The sequence below is a fragment of the Drosophila obscura genome, unplaced genomic scaffold (assembly GCF_018151105.1).
Source record: "Drosophila obscura isolate BZ-5 IFL unplaced genomic scaffold, ASM1815110v1 contig_36, whole genome shotgun sequence".
Lineage (NCBI taxonomy): Eukaryota > Metazoa > Arthropoda > Insecta > Diptera > Drosophilidae > Drosophila > Drosophila obscura.
The window spans coordinates 2,283,294-2,305,523 of NW_024542824.1; the positions used below are offsets into that span (position 1 = coordinate 2,283,294).

The window sequence follows — 22,230 nt, forward strand, 5'->3', positions numbered from 1 at the left end:
TTAATCAAAATGTAATCACAATCGTTTATTGAATCCCCCACTGCACCGAATTGTGTGAATATACTGTTCGGTATATTTAGACGTCTGTGTATATTGGTATTTACGGTATATTTCGGCACAAGTTTCCGCGGCCAGTGACACATCCGCGCGCACGCTCTTCTTCTTCTCGAATTCATTCCTTTGACAGAAAACTGCTGGCGCCCCATAGCGCCTCGCTGCTGCCTCAATGGCCAGTCTGGAGCGATTCACTACAGTCTCCTGCGAGAGGGCCGCCTGCTGCTGCTGCTGCGATGCGAAGGTATCCCGCTTGGCAATGGCGCTGGTTTGCGACTTATCCGTATCCTGCCGATGTTGGTCTCTGCTGTCCCTGGAAGAGAAACCGCTGCTGCTGCTACTGCTCGCCGTCTCTGTGGGACTGTCGGACTTTTGGTGGGGACGTCCCAAAGCCGCTTGGAGCCTGTGGGGACCGTTGCTGTTCACCGAAGATTTGGAGTTTGGGATATCGGCGGCCTTGTCCTTTTTTCTCTCTCTTGTTTTCCTGTTGGTATAGGTATAGAACCTATCACACCACTTTTCCTCTTGCTCCAGCGGAAAAACCCTTCGCATGTTGGCTTCTAAATATCTGGCGTCTCCCAGCGTCATGTGAATGTTATTATGTACAAAGCGTTACGAGCTTCCTCTGTTGCGTCGCTTTGAGCTTTACGTTTTTGCGCTTCTTTTTTAGCAGCGCCTGGCCCGCATTTCCACTGTTTACGAGGATGCCGTACACGTTTATAACCGTAGTCACTGTGGAGGGGCATGATGCGGCGTCCTGTTGCGAAATGTGGTCGGACTCATCCGAATCTCCACTGCTCGACGTCACATCGAAGTCGTCGTCGCTACTTACATTCTTGATTACGGTGACTGGCACCGGAACGTAATCATGGTCATGGTCAACATGGTCGTTACCTGTGGCGGCGGCCTGGTCATCCAACCAAGACTTAACGTATCTCCTTTTACTCATTATTACAGCTGTTGGTGCGTCGCGTCCACACACACACACACACGTATATGCTCAAAATGGGATGCTCCGGCTGTTGCTCCACTTAACTACAGGTAAGTTATTTACTGGTACTATATCGTTACTAACTAAGTTAACGTTACGTAGTTACTGCACGGTGCCTAGTTAGTTTACGCGTTTAAGCGAGTTTAAGTAAAAGAGTTTAAGCCGATTTTGCGGGCGTCCGCAGACGCACACACACACACGTAACTATGCTCATATGTCGGGCTGTTGCTCCACTTAACTGCAGGTAAGGTAACTACTGTTACTAGATACTTACTAACTAAGTTAACGTTACGTTACGTAGTTTCAGCGTTTAAGCTAGTTTAAGCGCTTTGGCGCGCCGCGTCCACACTCACACAAACACACATATCATAACGGATCTTTCACTAGGGCTGGATCGTTGCCGAAACGATAGTATCGATATAAATTTATAAATTATATTTATATAAATTGGAATTGAGATGTATCTCAAGAGATCTGAAAAACACGATGGCTATAACTATAGAAGTCTTTCTATAACTATAGCTCCTGCTAAGGATTGGTAAGGACATAAACTGGACCTAGACGTACAACAATCGATAGTATTGTGTTCGTATCGATAGCATAGCTAGGGCTGCAAAAATTGCAAAACCGTCGCTACGAGACCCCGCTACCCGGCTACCGGCTACTAGGACTAGCCACTGACAGGACTTCCAGGACTACGCACTACACTGCACAGGACAAGATGGATACGAGCAAGGCTGGAGCCAGTGCCACTGCTGCGACCAGCAATGCGTCATCCCAGGACCAGCAACAAACTGTGGGCCCTTTGCGACCGACAAAGCCTGGCCGGATGAAGAAACTAGCATATCCGAAGAAACCTGACCAGTACACAAACCGCCGGCCCGTTTGTCCCATTTTTTACCTCTTCAAATCATTTAGTCTAGTGGAATTTAACGCCAACGATCTGAAGATCACGATCAGGTTACCTTAAAAGCCCCAGTCACATAGCAGATGTGAAAATCGGCAAGGTCAATTTGGTATCGTGCCTCACATATTTTCGAAATGAAAAGTTTGTATTAATATTAGACGAGTATAATCTTTCCCATATGGTATGTACCCATATATCCCTCAGTTTGGCTGATTTTAATTAATATATGTATTGATATTTGCAGACTTTTCTACCCGTACCGAAATGGAAGGTACTTGTAATAGCTGCATTCAACTTGCAGGGCACTATGTTCCATTATTTATACATTCGTGCGGTAAGTTGCCTTGCCTCTGGTCTGCTCTAGTAATACATCAATAGTCATATATTATTGGCCTGTTACACAGGAGTCCCGCGTAGGTTCGAGGAAAATCAACTCGGCTCTACACGTTGTAGTAAAACAAGTAATCAAAAAGGGATATTCAAACAACCTCGTGGCAATAGTGTCTGACCACTGCCTGCAAACTTGACTGGCATGTCCGAAGCCTCCGAAGCGTTCCCGATTCTATGGGACAAAGAGCATTTTAAGAAGGGACTCGCGAAACACAAGCTCACGGATGTTACGGACTATTTGTATGGAAAGTATATAGTAGACGACTGGAAGAGTAAGTTGGCCCTAAATTACAAATTAATTAATAAATGTTAAATTTTTCGCATTCGGCGTTATCGATTTCCGATGAATTGTCCCAGCACCGGTTGCAACCCTGTGCGCGCCCTGCTGCTCTATACAACTCTGCGTTCTTGCCATTTTTTTTTCTTCCCCCAAAGTGTAAAAGATATTGATTCATATTGAATCTGTGGCGAGAAAACAACAAAGTTAAGCACAACGATGTCAGGCAATGGGAGTGGGAATGCAAATGCCACAGAAACAGCAGCATCATCACCATCAAGAACAGGTAAAAGGGAAAGAATTTAATGCCCCCCATTTATATGTGTATACATTAGGTGGCGAAAATAATGCAGAACCCGCCGCCCCGGCCGCTGCTGCCGCTGCCGTCCCAGACGTTGCGGCAGTGAAAGAGTTGGACACGGGTGTCAGTTGCAAGGGCAATGAGGCGGCGATAAGCAAAGATTCGACACCGCCAACAACAATGGAGACGTCGCCGATTCTGACGATGCCGCAGCAAATAGAATCTGTAAACAAAACGGCGAAGGTGGAAAACAACGCAGAAGACGACACCACCCACGGAAATGCCAATGCGCCACTAGCAACAGCCACAAACACAGACGCAGTACAGCAACAAAAACAACAACAAGAGACGCCGCCACAGCAAGAGACAGAATTTTTGCCAGGCAATGGGAATGGGAATGCAAATGCCAGAGAAACAGCAATAGAAGCAGCAGCAGTACCATCAGCGGATGATTTGAACAGCAATAAAACAGGTAAAAGGGAAAGAATTTCATTGCCATTCGATGCCAACTAATGTCCCCCATTTATATGTGTTTATCTACTTTATCACATGAAGAAGAGCGCAATCACAAGAAGAAGAAAAAAGATAAGGAACGCGAACGGGATGAAGATAAGAGTCGTCGCAACAGCAGCAGCAACAACAGCATCAGCAATAGCAACAGCTCCAGCAGCGGCAGCAAGAATCGCGATCGTGATCGTAGGCGTGAAGGTGAAAGCAGCTTGAAATCCTCCTCTTCCTCATCCGCTAGCGATCACAAATCCAGCTCTTCACGCAGCAAGGACAAGAAATATCATAGAAGCGATCGGGACAGGGACAGAGACAGAGAGCGGGACCGCGACAGGGAGAAGGTAATACAATGTACTTCCATTTGCCAGCTGAGCAAACAGTTTTGCCTGCAAGTTTTTCCGAGAAGTTTGCACAGCTGTTTTAAATGTTTGAATCTGAAATTAATTTCCAACTATTTTCTGGCATGCTACTCGTCGTGTGTGTAGGTCCCATCATCATCGTCTAGTTCCTCGTCACATTCGCATCGACGCCGCAGCTCGGACAGCAGTCGCAGCAGCAGCAATACCAATACCAGTTCCAGCAAGCTCCAAAAGGATCAGGAGGTGCTTCAGCAGGCCGTGGTGGCCGTTCTCCAGCAGCAAATCAAAGTGGAGCCAATCAAAGTGGAAGAAGGAATCAAGCAAATCAAAGTGGAGCCAGACGTAGCAGCTTCTGTTGCTCCTCCCAAGGCAGAGCCAGTACTTAGTAACCTCATCAAAAACGAATTGGATATCAAAAAGGAGGTGGCCAGCAGTGTCAAGGTGAAGCCATTGATGAATGGCGATGCAACAGCGACCAAAACCCGTGACGAGGTCACCCGCCAGCTAAACTTTAGCGCCAGCAAGAACTGGAAGAGCTCCTCCTCTTCCGTACTTATGCCTTCGCCGGCGGCCAAGACTTCATCCTCGTCGACCAACAGCAGCAGCAATAATCATTCCTCGAGCCTAAACAGCAGCCGTAAATCGTCCTCCTACTCCTCCTCCTCCCGTCACTCATCCTCGTCTTCGCGCGACTGCTCCAAGTGCTACAGGCGCTCCAAAATACGTCGCACCAGCGTTGGCGTACAATGCGTGCCGCCGGCGCCAGTTGCTGGACCCTGGCAGACGGTTCAGAGTCTGCCACCGACGCCCAATCGCAAGGCACCCGCAGGGCTGGAAAATCTCAAATACGGCTGCTACTTCCAGGTGGAGCAGTACCCGAACGGTGGCGCCTCTATAGTTCATCTGTATCAGCACGAAATCGATGATCTCTCGCCACAGGAAATGGAGGAGCTGGTAGATGAGTTCTTTAGCGTTTGCTTTGCCGAGGATGAGCAGGGCTATGCGCATCATGTGATGGGCATTGTGCACGATTCGGCACGGTATATACCCGATCTGCTGGAGCATATGGCTGAGAACTATTCCACGCTGACGGTAAAGGCTGGCGTCCTGGGACGCAATTCGGACATTGAGACCTGCACGATGTCACAGTACAACGAACAGGTGAGTGAAAGATCTCTCCCTTCTTAAAGAGAAGATCCCTCTAATGACATTCTAACCCTTTTCAGGTGGTTCGTAACTACTGCCAGGGCACTTTCCGCTATGGACCGCTGCATCAGATCAGTCTGGTGGGCAAGGTGCATGAGGAGGTTGGCGGCTATTTTCCTGATCTTCTGGGACGCATCGAAATGAATCCCTTTCTGCGAAAGGTTAACTTAAGCGCTCTCTCTCTCTTTTGATGGGTTAAAACCATTTTAACTTGTGTTCCTTTTTCCGTTTTTAGACCATGCCCTGGGCTTGTAATTCCATACTGCAAACGGATCCGCGTCAATCGAACGATGGACCCATTCTATGGATACGCGCTGGCGAGCAGTTGGTGCCCACAGCGGAACTGAATAGCAAGACGCCGCTCAAGAGACAAAGGTGAGTGTGCGCACTCTTTGAGATAGATTTTTGCCCATCAATTTTTAATCTTGAATCCCCCTTTAGAACTCGCATAAATGAGCTGCGCAACTTGCAATATCTTCCACGTCTTTCGGAGGCGCGCGAGACCATGATTGAGGATCGCACCAAGGCGCATGCCGATCATGTGGGGCATGGACACGAGCGTATCACAACTGCAGCAGTCGGTAAGCTCTTCAGAGTCCTCTTGCCACATGGATTATATTTTACTACCCTTGCTTTTGTTCTTAGGCATTCTGAAAGCCGTTCACTGTGGACAATCGTATACACAGAATCGCATCACCAAGGATGTGGTTGCCTTTGCCGCTCAGGACTTCAATACCATGGTGGAGATGCTGCAGTTGGATCTGCACGAGCCGCCCATCTCGCAGTGCGTCCAGTGGATCGAGGATGCCAAGCTGAATCAGCTGCGACGCGAAGGCATTCGCTATGCCCGCATCCAGCTGTGCGACAATGATATCTACTTTCTGCCACGCAACATCATCCATCAGTTTCGCACGGTGACGGCCGTCACAAGCGTTGGTAAGTGTCAGGTTTCGATAATCTAGCAAAGGTACCCCCAAAACTAATCCCATTTCAATGCCATTCATCCCATTTAGCTTGGCACCTGCGCCTCCGTCAGTATTATCCCGGCCAGGAGGTGATCAACGAACAGAATAATCCTGTGCTGGCCGAGACACCGCATTACAAGGAGAAGCAAACCATTTTACCCAATCCCATTGGTCACGACGAGTGTGGCAAGAAGACTCCATCGAAGCGCGGCCACGATGGTGGCAAGATGGCCAAGAAGAAGCTCATCGATTTGGATGGCAAGGAGCGTCGCTCGAGTGAGAGCAGCATGGATGATGCGGGCAACGCCTCGCCACGGCAGAGCCACCAGGATAACGGCAGCAACAGCAGCAGTCCAAATATCAACAGCAGCGGCAGCGGCAGTGGCAGCAACACCCCGAAGAAGAAGCCCAGCAAAGATGACTCCAAGATAGACATGAGGAAAATGGTCTTGGAGCACAAGTACAAGCTCACAAAGGCAGCAGCCACAGTTGCCGAGAGTCCCGCAGAGAAGGAGAAGCAGCCCAAAAAGGACAAGGAAAAGTCGCGTGAGAAGGAGAAGGAAAAGGAAAAAGAAAAAGAGCGACGCTGTGAACACAACACAACCAAAAAGCAACACCAGTCGTCGTCATCGCCCACATCTTCGCCGACACCAGCTAAAATGCCTCGACTGACCAGCTCCAATTCAGCTCCAGCTTCAGTTTCAGCTCCTGCTGCTGCTGCTACTGCTGCGGCTGCTCCTGCTCCATCTCTGCCTTCGAATGTCATTGTGGCTGGACTGCCGCCGCCATTAGTGCCTCAGACACCCTTCAACCATCGCGAAGCCTACGTCAACAGCCTGAATCAAAAGGAACCCGAGATCAAAATCGAAGTGAAAATTGTTTCGGACGAGCCAACGACCAGTCGAAGTGATACGATCATCAGCGGCAGTAGCTCCTCCAGTGTGCCGCCGCCGCCGCCAGCACTGCTTCCAAGAGAGCCCACAGATCCCGTGGAGAATGTGGGCAATGAGTTGATTGTCGAGAGCACACCCCAATTGGTGGTCGATCACGAGGAGGAGGTAACGGAGGTGTGTGCCGAGGAAATTGTCGAGATGGATATGACCATACCTGAAGAATCTGCTCCAGCAGCTGCTGCTCCACCCGCTCCCACTCCCACTCCATTTGCGGCTATGCCAACGCTTGTAGTGGCTCCTATTATCAATCCTGCTTCGGCTCCTGCTCCTGCTGCTGCTATGCCGCCACTAAAATTTGCTCCAGCATCTAATCTTAATCTTAATCCTACGCCAACTCCCACACCACTTGCTGTTGCGCTGCCACCGCTACCCGCAGGTCCTGCACTCCCCACCCTGAGTCCAGCGCCCACTGGGCCCCCACTTCCCACCCTGAGTCCAGCGCCCACTGGTCCCCCACTTCCCACCCTGAGTCCAGCGCCCAATGCTCCGCAAATTGTTAAAGTCGTTATACCCTCTACAATGGCGCCTTTTGGCAGGATGTCTGTGGTTTTGCCCACGCTAACAGCAGCACCGCCATTGCCCCCAATGCCGCCCCTACGAGCAGCTGCACCACCGCCGCCTCCACCCAGCACGACCACCACAGGAACAGCTGCAGCAATCCCGATGAAGACCACCTACAAGACGTTTAGTTTGCCCTCACACAAAATCATCATTGCTGGGCCCGGCACAGGGCACAGTCGGGTGGCCACAAGCCACAAGGGGGTGGCCAAGACACCCGTGGATCTGCTGGGCTCCATAATGGCCAGCATGGACAAGCCGGCAGCGGGAGGCAGCTCATCGGTCAGCAATCCATCATCATCATCAACCCTACCCTCATCGACAACATCCTCATCGGCAACAACGAATAGCGCGCTCTCCTCCTACACAAACTCCAGCAGCAGCAGCAGCAGCCACAGCTATTGAGTGCGTGTCGGTGTGGGAGCAGAGCGGGCGAGCTGAGAAGAGGCTCCTACATGGACTTTCTTGATTGTACATTTACGATATCCGCCGCTAGATTCCGTCTAACGCAATCCGAGCGGAACGTGTATTTTTTTTAATGTTTGTTTTTTAATTTCGGGAAATTGCTTACACTAGAAAAGACACGCAGTGTAATTCGATTCCCCCCTCACACCCAACCACTGTATATAGGCAAAAGGCTTGAAACACACACACACACACACACATACGATACACCCTATATTTGATAATGAAAGAAACGTAAGAAACCAGTAGAATTAAGCTCAAAATGCGACACTTGAGATAGAGATGTAGTTTTCTAATTTATTTACACCACACACACGCATGCACTCTTTAGATACAACAATTGAACAGTTTTTAATGCCAGGACAGGATAGGACAGGACTGGACAGGAGGGTACCTACAAGTGTTATATTGTGTAGTTTGTGGCACCTTATATATACCTTTATATACCTTACATATATATGTATATCATGTGCACACACAGTAATCGTTAAAAGTGAGCAAAGCCAAGCCAAGCCAAGCCCGCCAAGTGCTTGGCAGAGAGATCCCAGTTTCATTTCCTTCTGAACTACTTTTTTGAAAAGTGTTTTGAACGTGCGTAGAACAATACACACATTGATAATTATGATATATACTATATACACCATATATAACTCTAGACCTTAAGCCAGCTTACACGTTGATGAAACAATAAAGATTCGGATCGTACAAAAACAAAAAAACCTTTGGGGATATTTTATGTTTTGCAGACACCTGGATACTAAGCCACACTGGGAAAAGGAAAGCCCATGTAGGGTGCAATGGCCAATCTAAATTAATTAAGTAGATAATCTTAAATTATGTAGAACCAATCCTTAAATATCCTTCTGAAGGGTCTATCTAATATTTGTCCATTTTGTTTGTATTTCGATTCAATGTGATTCCATTTTAAGTCTGCTTTCCGATTCCAATATACATAGAACCCTAAGTATAATTCTGGTAATTACCAGAATAAGATTCTTTAATTTTATTATTATTGTTTTTTTAATTTAAAATATGCATTGATCCATCTAATAATATCTAATGAAGAATACCAATCGTTGAACATTTGTAGATGCATTATTTTTTATTTTGAATTAGATCACTTTGAGTACGGGCTATAAATCCTCATTCTTTGAACTTGGTTCCCCGCACAACCAAACAACCAATCGGTGCTTTAAAGGTATAACAATTTTAATTTCTAGAAAATAATACAAATCGTACAAAAAGCGGATTCGATAAATCCATAAAATCCACGTTCTAAGGCCGAAAAGATATTGCCAAAGACAAAAGGCAAAATGACGGAATGTAGACAGAATCGCTCCATCGACGCCATGTCTTACGGGATGTCTTACAACTTGGAGCGCAGTTCCTCAATGCGGCCCTGGGCGGAGCGCTGCAGGTCCATCAGTTTCATGGCAAAGCCCATGTTGCCCTGGATCTTGATCTTGCCCTGGAAGAAGGCCTTCTGAGGCGGCAGTTTGCCCGTCAACAGCTCGAACACATCCTCATCGCTGATGACAAAGGTGACATCACATTTTTCTACAAACAAAAGCAGGGGGGGGGGGGCAAATTAATTTGCAACGTAAAAAGTGTGTTTGGTAATTAATTTGACTTACGTGTGCCATTGAAAAATATCTTGCCCTTGCCCTGCTTGGCATCGATGACCCAGAAGCCAGTCTGGCCTTGGGGTCCATTGTTCACCTTGAAGCCATAGACAGCGCGCACCTTTTCGATCAGATTATCCTTGTCCTCCTGCATGGCCTGCTCGAGCAGCTTCAGAAGCGGCGCCACCTTGAAGCCATCCTCGCTGGTGGCCGCCTTGGCAGCAGCCGTCAGATTGTGCACCACACTGTTTGCCGCTGGGAAGCCCAGGCGGTACAGAGCCACCACCACAGCGCCACCCAGACCGAGATTGTGTTGCAGAGCAAGCTGTACATTGGGCACCTGGCGCTTCTCGGCCAGACCACGCAGCTGCCAGCACAGCTCAGCGCACTGGGCCAGGCCAGTGGCTCCCAGAGGATGACCCTTCGAGATGAGGCCCCCGCTGGGATTTACCACGAACTTGCCACCGTATGTGTTGTCTCCGCGATCAATGAACTCGCCAGCCTTGCCCTCGCCGCACAGGCCCAGGGCCTCGTAGGTCACCAGCTCGTTGGCGGAGAAGCAATCGTGCAGCTCCACCACCTGCACATCCTGGGGCTTGTAGCCGCTCTTGGCAAAGAGACGTTGGCTGGCCAGGACAGTCATATCGTAGCCAGCTATCTTCATCAGACTCTTGCCCGCGAATGTGGATGCTGGATCACTGGCCATTTCCATGCCCACGATCTCCACAGCCTGCTTCTCCAGGCCATGGCGACGCACGAACTGCTCGGAGGCCAGGATAGCAGCACCAGAGCCATCAGAGGTGGGGCAGCACTGCAGCTTGGTCAGCACTCCCTCGACCACCTGCGGCGACTTCATAATCTGCTCCAGAGTGTATTCATCGCGGAACTGCGAGTAGCTGCGGGTACCAGAGATAAGATAATAAATATAAACACAAAAAATGAATGCAAATGCGGACACAAAGTAGTCCGTGGTACTCACGGATTATTGACGGAGTGCTTGTGGTTCTTCCAGGCGATCTTGCCAAAGTGTTCGGGCTTGGTGCCGTACTTCTTCATGTGCTCCTTGCCAGCATTGCCAAAGATCTGGGCAGCCATGGGTCCAGGTCCAATTTCGGTAAGTTCACCCATCTCGGTGATGTGACGCTCCATGGGATTGGCACGGTCAAAGTACTGTTGGTACATGATTGAGTTTATTAGAGGTAGAATTGCAAGTAGCAAGAGTGTCTCACCTTTGCTCCTAGGGAGCCACGCTCCATCTTCTCGAAGCCCAGGGCCAGCACACAGTCGGAGGTTCCAGACTCGATGATCTGCTTGGCCAGGTACAGGGCGCTGGATCCTGTCGAGCAGTTGTTGTTCACATTGTAGACGGGAATGCCGGTCATTCCCACCTCGTAGACAGCCCGCTGACCGCAGGTGGAGTCTCCATAGACGTAACCGGTCACAGCCTGCTGTACCTCTTCGTACTTAATGTTGGCGTCCTGCAGAGCCTTGGTGATGGCCTCCTTGGCAAAGTCCGGATAGCAGACATCAGCACGACGGCCGGGCTTCTCGAACTGCAGTCAGAGAGAAACATTCATAAGTAACAGGTTTTTATAATAAACGATAACGACTGCTAAAACCAGTCGGAAGAGCAAAAATAGTTTAATTCTAATCGAGCCACTTCAGTGGGGGGGTAATGCGATAATGATACACAAAGCCCCCGGCCAGAGAGCAGATTAGTGACCGAAGTGCACCCCAGATCAAAGTCCAGGAGCGATTAACATTATTATTGCACCATCTTCACTTGAACAAAGTTTTCGCAACTTCTCCTTGGACAGGGCCACTTTCTTTAATGTGTTTTATGCACACACCTTTGTCATGCCCACACCGACGACATACACACGGGTCTTGGTCATCTTGGTGATGCAGGTACAGGTGCTGATTGGAAATAAGCAAAACAGGTAAGACCGCTACTAGCGCTTTAAACCGAATGATTAAAATTTAAGTTGTTTTGTCTACAGCAGTGTGACCGTCTGACCCGCAGATATTAGTGTTGGGTCGTTATGAACGAACGAACAAAATAGAACTATACTATTCACTGAAATGAACGAACTGAATAAGTTCATCTTAATCGTTCTTTTTCGTTCGTTCTTTTTTGTCTGAGAAGGAGTACCTGAATACCTTTGATCTGGTGGGCACAGCGAAAAGATTTATATCCACGATTATACCATCATGCATTAAAACGTCTTTGCTTGATTGACATCAACATACCAAATTTAATCTCTTAAAACGATATCAAGTACCAAGTAAAAATTAAAATAAGTTTTCGAACTTAAACCGTCCACAAATTATAGTACTTTATTTACAAATACGCTTACAAATAGAAATCAGAGCTCAAAAGAGAACGAACTGAAAGAACGACTTAGTTCACTGAATAAAAGTGAATGAACAAACTTGCTCAGTAAATTGAACGATGTTTACCCAACATTAGCAGATATACCTTCTCATTTCCAAAATATACTGAAAAAAACATACTTAACCCACGTAGCCTCCTCTCTAATTTAATAGTTAAGCGGCGGCACTAACCATACAGTATATTTTTTTGTCAGCGATCAATTATAATTTTTGTTTCATATCAGTCAGCTTTTGTCAGCGGCAATTATATTGGTCGGTTCATATCGTCGCTTTGTCGCGGTTTAATTTATCGTTTCATTCGTCAGCTTGTCAGATAGCATTTACAATTTTTGTATCATATCAGTCAGCTTTTGTCAGCGAGCAATTGAAAATTTCGATTCATATCAGTCAGCTTTTGTCAGCGAGCATTTAAATTTGATTCGTTTCATATCAGTCAGCTTTTGTCAGCGAGCAAAATTTTTACCTTTCATATCAGTCAGCTTTTGTCAGCGAGCAATTGTAAATTTCGATTCATATCAGTCAGCTTTTGTCAGCGAGCAGAATTTTTCGTTTCATATCATTCAGCTTTTGTCAGCAAGCAATTAGAATTTTTCGTTTCATATCAGTCAGCTTTTGTCAGCGAGCAGAATTTTTCGTTTCATATCATTCAGCTTTTGTCAGCGAGCAGAATTTTTCGTTTTATATCATTCAGCTTTTGTCAGCAAGAAATTATAATTTGTCGTTTCATATCAGTGAGCTTTTGTCAGCGAGCAATTTGAAATTTTCGTTTCATATCAGTCAGCTTTCGTCAGATAGCATTTACAATTTTTTCGTATCAAATCAGTCAGCTTTTGTCAGCGAGCAATTAGAATTTTTCGTTTCATATCAGTCAGCTTTTGTCAGATAGCATTTAATAATTTTTCGTATCATATCAGTCAGCTTTTGTCAGCGAGCAATTAGAATTTTTCGTTTAATATCAGTCAGCTTTTGTCAGCGAGCAATTAGAAATTTTCGTTTCATATCAGTCAGCTTTTGTCAGCAAGCAATTATAATTTTCGTGTCATATCAGTCAGCTTTTGTCAGATAGCATTTACAATTTTTTTTCCTTTCATATCAGTCAGCTTTTGTCAGCGAGCAATTATAATTTTTCGTTTTATATCAGCCAGCTATTGTCAATGAGCAATAAAAACATATTTTTTGTTTTTTTTTTAATTTTTATTACATTTTTACATTTTTCCTAAGTTCTTACATTTTCTTTTAATTTTTCCTAAATTTTTACATTTTTCCTAAATCTTAAAATTTTTTGACCCCCTTTAAAGTAGACACTTACCATCTACAGTATATAAATTTATCGACAGAGTTGCAAGGTCAAAAGCCATAGGCATTTGCACAATATGTAATTTATAAAAGACACCTGTCTAAATTACGGATATGTACATATACAATGTAAATGTGCAATTTCAAATAACATTTTTTATTTTTATATATTGTATTTATTTCCCACCCCCACCCACTCTGCCCATTCCTCATTTATGTTGCGGCAGGTCAGCTCAGGTCAGCTGATCTCAGCCCTCAAAACAAAACGAAAAACCAATTTCGGTTCAAGCGGACAAAAATTCTAGAAACACAAGCACAGTATGTGAGAATACATGGCACACACACATTTACGCAAAAAAAGGAAACTTTTTAAATTAATTTAAATTTTTAATATTAAAAAATCGTTTATATAAAATAGTTATCTATTGTGAAATGCAGTTTTGTGGATAAAACACGAGTCATATCCATCATTCAGTCGCTATCACTGCTGAGGGTATCATCATCGGAGGAGCTCTCAGCGCGGGCAGCTCGCCGGCCGCGTCCACGGCGGCTGGTGTTCCGGCCAGAAGCAGAGGGAGGAGTTGGTTTGCGGCCGCCCTTCTTCGTTCGGTTGCCGGGTGCCACCCTGGTCCTGTTGGCCGAACGCGGTTCGTCGGTCTGGCTGCTGTCGGCTGCGTCGCCGGCGGGATCGTTGACCGCCAGGCACTCGTTGAGGCGCGTCTCGAATTCGGTGACGGCGGCCTTGAGCTCGGGCTTGGCCAGCTTGTTGGTGTTGCTGATGATCAGGCGGAAGGACTGGTAGACCTCGTCGTTCTGCACCTTGTCGCGGTAGTGCTGCATGTTGTCCAACAACTTGTTGAGCGAGCGCTCGTTGTAGCTCAGCAGGCTCAGGCAGTAGGCGATGTCGCGCCACTGTCGCTCGACGCGGGCCACGGGGAAGCGCAGGCAGAGCTTCTCCACCAGCGTCTCGATCTGACGGTCCTTCTGGATGAGTCCCAAAATGTAGGCCATGATGATGCGATACTTGGGCTCCTCGAGACGCAGATTGGTGTCGCCCAGCCGCGAGATGATGTCGGGCAGCACGTTGTACAGGATGTTCGACTTGTTGGCTATTTCCTTGAAGAACTCCTTGGTGATGTCCTGAATCTCCTCGTTGTCATCGACAATGCACAGGGCCATGTCCGAGATCTGCGCCTTCACGCGTATCATCTCGTTCAGAATGAGATGCGACAGCATCTTGATGGCCGTCAGCCGCAGCTCTGTGTTCGTCTCGTGCAGCTGCACGTAAAAGTAGCCCGTCCACGGCTCAATGATGTTCGGGAAGCGGAAGGTGAGATCCGACAGGCCCACCACCGTGTTGCACTTGATCTTCATGTTGGTCGTCAGATTGAGGATGTTCATCAGGAAGGACATGTTCGACTCACAGAACCGCGACGAGACGGACATCAGGCGGGCCAATGTGAGGGTCGCCGCCTGCTGCAGCTTCGGATTCCGGTACTCGCCCGGCTTCTTGCAGATATCAATGATGACGGGCGTCAGCCAGTGGAGCAGGCCGTTCGGATCGTACATCAGCATGTCCTCGCAGATGGCATGGATCTCCTCGGCAATGTTATCCTCTGCCGTGGCCCCCACCAGATCCTCGTCCGGCTCCTGCTGCGGCTCCGCGGCCGAGTTGGACAAACGCTTGCGCACCTCCGCGGCCGAGACATTCATGGTGCGGCGCAGCTGCTGCTGGGCGGCCTTCCTGCCCGCCTCCTTGGTGCGCGTATCCTTCTCCTGCTGGGCCGTGAGCTCCTCGCGGTACTTCATGTTGTTGTAGACATCCATGTCCAGGAATATCATCTCCTTGATGGTCATGTAGCCGATGCAGAACACAAAACGCGACACCAAAAACACGGGCATGCGACCCCCAGTGCTCTGGCTGCCCTGCGTCTGTGGTATCTGAGTCTGTGGAATGGCCAGTGACTGCGAATACGGAATGTGAGTGGGCGGCGAATCCAGTGCCAGTGCCAGTTCGTTTTCGTTTTCCTTGTCCGCATCCAAATCCGCATCTGCAGCATTATTCGAAATCACTGAAGCGGCGGCGACCAGCCAGTTCTTGTAGAAACGCTTGAGTAGCTCCTTCAGCAGCTCCTGGGCCAACACATCCGGGGACTGGCACATGCGGTAGATGTACTCAAACACGCTGGTGGCCATGCCATCAAAGTCCTTCAGCTTCTGGTGGAAGAAACAGTCGAAGAAGAAGCGCTTCACCTCCTGCACGAACGCGATATCGGTGCTGTGGCGCTTGTAGTACTTGGCATTGCTGTTGGCATCGATGCCATTCACCAGCAGACGCAGACAGCCGGTGAAGAGGCGCGGCTCGCGACGTGCACGCTCGCCCACGGCTATGTCCTCGATGATGGCCGTGTTGGCAGTGACAATGCTGTGCTTTGCCTTCGATGCCATGATCAGCAGCTGGAGGGCGAGTCGTGACTCGCTGCTTGTGGTGCCCTCCAGCTTCAAGGTGAAGCGCTCGAACAGCACCTGAATGACGAGCGCGTCTATCTCCCCAGCGTTCACCCACTCGGCCACCAGCGTCTCCAGCGACAAGTAGTGGCCATAATCAATAACAGCGAGAAATTTGGAGAGATTCTGCACGACCCTTATGGCATGGGCGCGTGCTTGGAGGTCTGTGGTGAAGAGCACCCGGCGATAGGCCTCGGAGACAGCATCGCGCTTCTCCTTGTCGGAAGACCACACCAGCATCAGCATCTTCTGCATGCCCACCTCTGTGCCGCAGATGCCGAACATGTAGCCGGTGGTGAAGAGGTCCACGGCCTCCAGCACATCCGTGTTTGTCTTGGACATGAGCAGATCCTGCAGCTTGGGATAGGCATCCGTCACTATGGTGGCGAAATCGATGCTATCCTTTAGGAACTGCACCGTCTTGATCTGTCGCAGCATTTCCTCGTTCTAAACAAGTGGAGAAAGGATTAGCAAATTGATTTGGAAGGTCTGGATTGAATGGAACCTACGCTTTGCTTGAGACCTGCGGCCAGCAGGTGGTAGGTCTTGAGCAGGGCCAGAACATAGACCACCTTCTCCTCGAACTTCAGCATGGCACTAAAACAAGAGCCAGGGATTGGTCAAAGGTAACAAAAACGAAAAGAAAATGCAGCTGCAGAGCCTTACATCATTTCGTGGTTCCCCGCCAGAAAGTCCACTTTGCGCACCAGAATAATGGCCTTCTTGTAGTCCTTTGCGCGCATCAGCGGCAGAATCTTCTCCAGCAGTTCTGTGTCGGTCTCCTCCTTGTCAAACTCCAAATTGGGAACTGCAATGCGGCAGGGAATAAATAACGAAAGGCAAGGGAAGAGGCGTTTGACTTACATTCGTTTAGATGCTCCTCGATTTGTGGCAACATCTCTTGCGCCTTGTCGCCCCATTCCTTATTGAGCTCCTCCTCCTCCTTGCGCTCCGCCTCCAGCTCTTCGTTGAGCTTCTCCATGATTTCCACCTCCTTCGTGTGCTTCTGCAGGAGCTCCTCCAGCGACAGTTTGCTCGAGAACGGATTGCTCTCGAGCGTGGACTTTACCAGCTGCATGGCCGCCTTGCGCACCAGCGAGCTCTTATCCTCCAGCCGCCCTACAGCCGCGGCCACCACCTTTGACAGATAGTTGAGCGGTATGGCATGCTGCGTCTTGAGATGCACCCAAATGTGCAGGGCCTTGGTGCGCACATGGGCTGAGACGTCCAGGATGTGGTCGTACAGGTGGTCAAGGAACTCGTTGCGCACCTCCTTCATGTCATCGCTGAGATCCTCGGCGGTCAGGTCACTGATCACGGCATCGGCTATGATCTGGAGAACGGTGTTCCGCAGCATGTGCGACTGGCAGTCGAGCAGCTCCTCCCCGAGCTTCGACAAGTGCGGAATGATCAGCCCCGAGGCGATGTTCGAGAACTCCGAGAGAAAGGCGGAGAAGTGCTTGGACACCGTCGTGTCGGCGCTGTCCAGCTTGAGAGCCACCACAATGCTCTTGATCAGAATGGAGAACACCGAGGAGATGCCGTACTCCTCGTGCAGTGTCAGGATGCCGTTGGCCACTGCCACGGCGGCGTGCTCAGTGCCGCGCAGAATCTGCAGAATGCGGGCCGGGAAGGTCATGGAATGGTTGAAGCGCTTAATGCAGGTGCCCAAAATCTGGAAGAGGGTATCAAAAATATGCTTATTGTCGTTGCGCATCGGAATGAGCTCCAAAGTGCGGTAGCAAATGTCACAGAGCATCCTGAAACGAACAGAAAGCAGATGAGAAAAACGGATCTTAATGGCTCACGTGTGAAATGCTTACGATATAAAGTCCTCTTCGACCACGGGCGGATTCCAGAGCCGTTCCAGCGGCAACTGCAGGATATTGAAGAGCTGAACGAGAAACTTGCCGCGCTTTATATCCCAGTCGGGGTACTGCTCCAGGGCCTCTGGCAGCTTGCCGCGCTTCTTCTGCACGTTCAGCTGCTGGTCGCACATCGCACGCTGCGTCACCATGTCGATCTTCTTGACCAGGTTCACCTGCAGGTAGAGCGTCATCTTGCTGAGATTCAGATGGGAGGAGCGCGTCTGGTTCGAGGGCGCCTCCTTGTCGTTGAGCGTCTCTTTGAGGCCCTGGCCCAGCTTTTCGACAGTCACGTACAGCAGGTCGAAGGCACGCATCAGGTTCCGAATGGAGGCGGCATCCAAGCCGCTCGACTCGATGATGGAGAAGTACGTGTCGAATGTCTCGAATATGTAGAAGGCATCCTGGCTCTGGTTCACCCTACGCTTGCACTCTGCAAAAAGTAAGGGTAGTGTTAAATAAAGGAATAGTATCAACTTTGGGACCACTGTACTTTGATTTGAACGCGTCGGACGCGCCAACTACCACTTACCGAGGAGTTTTTCGGGTATGTCTTTGTTGCTGTACACCTCCTTGACGTAGTACTGGTCGCCGCAGGAGTTGACCAGATCCGTGGGATTCAATGGCAAGATGAACTGAAAGTCGTGTTCCTCCTCCATTGCACATAAACACAGAAAAATTGTCCAACAAAAATTATTTGCCGCGAAACAAAAAAACAAGCGTCGCTATCAGTGTGGCTGCCCCTCAGAAAAATACCCTCTCAATTTTTAAATATACCGAAAAAAAAAACAAACTTAGCCCACGTAGCCCCCCGCTATATTTAAACAGATTAACCACCCGAGTTTAAACTTGTGTCCTGTAGTAATGTTTGTATAGAAATATATTTTTTATATATACATAATACTATAATACATATTAAAGTTATCTTAACGAAATTATGTATTGCAATGAAAATTTTTCGGTCGACGAATCATCGACGTTATTTGAGGCAATGGAGGATCTGGTTGGCCAGGATAAGAAGCGATTTGATGATGAGTAAAACTTTTCATGTTATGAGGTGGTGGCTGGTGAGCAGCGTCTTGTACCTAACTAATTCTATCATTCGAAGAAACATTTATGGATCTCAAAGCTTTTCTTTAAAGACAAGTTCTCCATTCTTAATTGGGTATTTTCTACGCGTAGGCATTCAGCTTCTGCTTGCAGTTCATTGTTCCTCTGTTGCAGATACAAAACTAATGATGATTCGGATTGCGAAGGCGTATCTGCTTCCATACTATCGGACAGCTGATCTTCAATGATATATCCATCATTTTCATTGCTTTCGGAATGTGTGGCTGGCTCCCCGCTTTCGGACATTTCGTCTTCCACGATATACTTCTCAAATTCTGCATCTGCGGCTTGTTCCAATAGTGCCAAGCTCTCAGCGGATAACGGACTTTCAGTGTTTGAGCTTTCGGACAAGGGTTCTGCATTCTTCACTCTACTGTCACCATCTATTTTTATTTCGGGTTTTTCGCGGGGTCGATATCGCTTTTGCCATCTGCTAAACACAGGTGTATGCAATGGTTCGTAACCTACAATACAAATAATTCCATTATTAGATGCTTCTTTAATTGAGTTTACAGCTTACCCAAGTTTTCAGTTGGAAGACTTCCTATCCGTAGCTTTCCATTCACAAAGCATTCATCTCGGAAGTGCTTCACGCACACCTTAGCTCGCGTCGGTGCTCCACTTATTCTAAGATTCTCGAACCATTGCTGGCGATTTCCTCTGTGGACAAAAAACGTTTGCTCATGGCTAGAGCAGCCTTTTACCAAGCACTTTACAATTGGTCTGAAATTCAAAAGCAATTGTTCAATGTTACATCTAGTCATACATCATATGAAACTTTCTCGCAGGCGAAGGGGTGCTTTATTTATAACAAATAAGAATGGAAGATGGACGGATTTGGCTGTGTAATTACATATATGTATACATACATGTGTATGTATTTACAGTTTCACGTACCTGACCCACTCCATTTCAAATAGAGTTTATTTAATTTAATTTAAAGCTCCTAAGTATTGCGGTTTATATTTTCACTTTTACCTATATATCATTGTTTATTTGTTATTACTATTAGTTATTTATTGAAAACACTGTTTGTGATTGTTCCATCCTGTACGTGTATGTGTGTGTACACAAAAAGAACAGGGTTGATTCGATGTCGATAGTTGGGATGCCGTATCATGGAAATATAATACAGAAATAATAAATTAAATTGTGTTTAATTAATACATTTAAATATTTATTTACTTGCACATTTGTTTTAATAAAATTATTGTTTATTGGGGATAAGTCCGTATTGCCATGGTGGATCTTCCGCCAAGGGTAAAACGCGATTTGGTAGCAACGACAAAACATTCTTTCCTTTATTCGTTCAAACTTTTATGGATTTTAAAGTTTCTTTTCAAAGAAAGGTTTTCTATTCTTAATTGAGAATTTTCTAAACGTAGGCATTCAACCTCGGCTTGCAGCTCATTATTTTGTTGCTTTAAATACGAATTTATTGATTTTAATGCTGATTCGGACTGTGAATGATCTTCAGTGTCATAGCTATCCATTTTGTAGTGCATGACCTCTTCCGCGCTGTCCGACTGTGGATCTTCAACGATATATTTATCAAATTCGGATATATCCTCTTGCTCCCAACCATCACCGGATAGCTGATCGTCAATCTGCGTTTCATCTTCCTGCAATTGCTCTGAGCTTTCCGATAGATCTGTTATTTTCTTTTTAGCTTTCTTTATACTTCTTCTCTGATGTCTGCTAAACTTGGATATATACAATGGCTCACGGCCTAAAATTACAAACAAAATATAATTAATATTCATTCAATACCGTTAATAATACAACTTACCTAAATTTTCAGTCGGAACACTTCCAATCCGCAGACGATTTAGCGATAAGCATTCCTCCAGGAAATGCTTCGCGCAAACCCTGGAGCGCCTACGTGCTACGGTTATCCCGAGATTAGCGTACCAATATTTGCTGTTTCCTAACGGGATCTGGTACGAGCGCTTGTGCCCAGAGCAGCCTTTCACCAAACATGGCCAAATTTCCCTAAGATGTAAGCAATCAATTGAAAGTTAAATTTAGAAATTATGCGAAACTTACTTGCTTACTGGCGAAGCTGCGGGCATTTTATTTGAATCCATTTTCGTTTTTATTTATAACAAAAAGAAGCCAAGATCCCATCAATTCGGTGGCCGGGGTTGTAGGTACTTTTGCCGAACGATGGCACACAGACGTACGGACGGACCGACTGGCTGTGTATTTGCATACATATGTTGCACGTGCTTATGCAGGCACCTTGCCACTCAAATGAATATTTTTTCGTAGTTAGTTTATCACTTTTTATTTAATAATATGTTTATAAATCTTCGCCTGTGTGTGTGTGCTCACAAAATGAACAGTGTTGATTCGGTGTCGATAGTTGGGCTGCCACATCATTAAAATAGAATACACTTATTTGTATTAACATATTAATTTGTATATTAATAACATTTTATCATACAAATACAAATTTTTTGTGTCGCCTTTTTTAGATGGTAAAAGGTGGGAAATAAAAAAAATTTCAAGGAAGTATATTTTGTACATATGTATGTTTGCACAAGGGTGGTGCCAGGGGGTAACGAAGGCTTTTAAAGATCCTTGCATCAATTTTCTTCATTATAGAGGTATACACCGATCAACAGCGACACATACTACTGTTTCATTTATTCCAACATACATTTATGGATTTCGAAGCTTCTTTTCAAAGCTGCGTTCTCCCTTCTTAGCTGAGTATTTTCTAAACGTAGGCATTCAGCCTCAGCTCGCAGCTCATTATTTCTGTGCTCCAAACACAAAATGAATGATGATTCGGATTGAGAATGAGGAGCTGCATCCACGCTTTTGGACACTTGATCGAAATTTTCGACTGGTTCATCCCACGGATCTTCAAATTTATATTTATTCAATTCGAATTGTTCCGCTTCATTATTCTTCATCCTTTTCATTTTTTCTATGTTTCGTTTTTGATGCTTGCTAAATTCTGGTTGATACAACGCCTCACGGCCTAAAATGAATTTAATTTTTAATTGTCATTGATTACATTTATGCCACAGCTCACCTATGTTTTCCGTGGGAAGACTTCCCAATCGAAGCTTTCCATATTTTAGAAAGCATTCCTCTCGAAAATGCTTTGCGCATATCCTATTGCGGCTATTTACCCAAAGTATGCCAAGGTTTGCCAACCAAAATTTTCGATTTCCCACGGGGACCTGGTATGTCCGCTCATGGCTTGGGCAGCTTTTAACCAAACACGGATGCATTTGTCTAAAATGAAAGAAAGTACCATCAGCTCGGAGGCCTCGGCTGCAGGTAGCCTTGCCGAATGCTGTAGCACAGACGGACGGACAGACTGACTGGCTGTGCTATTACATACATATGTACATATGTGGTTCAGATAAATGCACTATATAGTTTTCGACTTATAATTATTTAGTTAAGTATTACTTTTTCCCTATTTTACTATTCACATATTTTTGTTTCGATTGCCTATTTCGTACACTTGCCGTATGTGTGTGTG

The 22,230-nt window shown here is 46.8% G+C and overlaps 4 protein-coding genes and 1 long non-coding RNA gene across 6 annotated transcripts; 1 reads left to right on the top strand and 4 right to left on the bottom strand.

Moving 5' to 3' along the window:
• Window positions 1-2,709: 2,709 nt before the first annotated feature.
• LOC111078769 lies at window positions 2,710-8,640 on the top strand. Its single transcript, XM_022373626.2, has 9 exons — window positions 2,710-2,905; window positions 2,955-3,392; window positions 3,476-3,768; window positions 3,913-4,947; window positions 5,013-5,153; window positions 5,228-5,367; window positions 5,434-5,573; window positions 5,638-5,928; window positions 6,006-8,640. The coding sequence occupies exons 1-9, from the start codon at window positions 2,839-2,841 to the stop codon at window positions 7,871-7,873; spliced, it is 4,413 nt and encodes a 1,470-aa protein (XP_022229318.2). The 5' UTR covers window positions 2,710-2,838; the 3' UTR covers window positions 7,874-8,640.
• Window positions 8,641-9,016: 376 nt separating this feature from the next.
• LOC111080362 (sterol carrier protein 2) lies at window positions 9,017-11,574 on the bottom strand. Its single transcript, XM_022375936.2, has 5 exons — window positions 11,406-11,574; window positions 10,785-11,108; window positions 10,535-10,725; window positions 9,568-10,451; window positions 9,017-9,490 (listed from the first exon to the last, which is right to left on the bottom strand). Exons 1-5 carry the CDS (start codon window positions 11,448-11,450, stop codon window positions 9,300-9,302), a joined length of 1,635 nt encoding a protein of 544 aa, XP_022231628.2. The 5' UTR covers window positions 11,451-11,574; the 3' UTR covers window positions 9,017-9,299.
• A 2,075-nt stretch (window positions 11,575-13,649) lies between these two features.
• Window positions 13,650-18,360, bottom strand: LOC111080269 (condensin complex subunit 1). Its single transcript, XM_022375767.2, has 6 exons — window positions 18,151-18,360; window positions 17,577-18,051; window positions 16,618-17,513; window positions 16,420-16,561; window positions 16,263-16,350; window positions 13,650-16,200 (listed from the first exon to the last, which is right to left on the bottom strand). The coding sequence occupies exons 1-6, from the start codon at window positions 18,275-18,277 to the stop codon at window positions 13,717-13,719; spliced, it is 4,212 nt and encodes a 1,403-aa protein (XP_022231459.2). The 5' UTR covers window positions 18,278-18,360; the 3' UTR covers window positions 13,650-13,716.
• A 128-nt stretch (window positions 18,361-18,488) lies between these two features.
• Window positions 18,489-19,801, bottom strand: LOC111079680. Its single transcript, XM_022374946.2, has 3 exons — window positions 19,626-19,801; window positions 19,249-19,451; window positions 18,489-19,192 (listed from the first exon to the last, which is right to left on the bottom strand). The coding sequence occupies exons 1-3, from the start codon at window positions 19,637-19,639 to the stop codon at window positions 18,717-18,719; spliced, it is 693 nt and encodes a 230-aa protein (XP_022230638.1). The 5' UTR covers window positions 19,640-19,801; the 3' UTR covers window positions 18,489-18,716.
• Window positions 19,802-20,004: 203 nt separating this feature from the next.
• On the bottom strand, window positions 20,005-22,226 carry LOC111079710. Of its 2 annotated transcripts, none has more exons than XR_002608392.2 (5): window positions 22,087-22,226; window positions 21,772-21,977; window positions 20,775-21,717; window positions 20,518-20,720; window positions 20,005-20,457 (listed from the first exon to the last, which is right to left on the bottom strand). It is a non-coding gene; the product is annotated as an uncharacterized LOC111079710 (long non-coding RNA). The 2 variants fall into 2 exon arrangements; XR_002608393.2 differs by having other exon boundaries at window positions 22,158-22,218.
• Window positions 22,227-22,230: the final 4 nt, after the last annotated feature.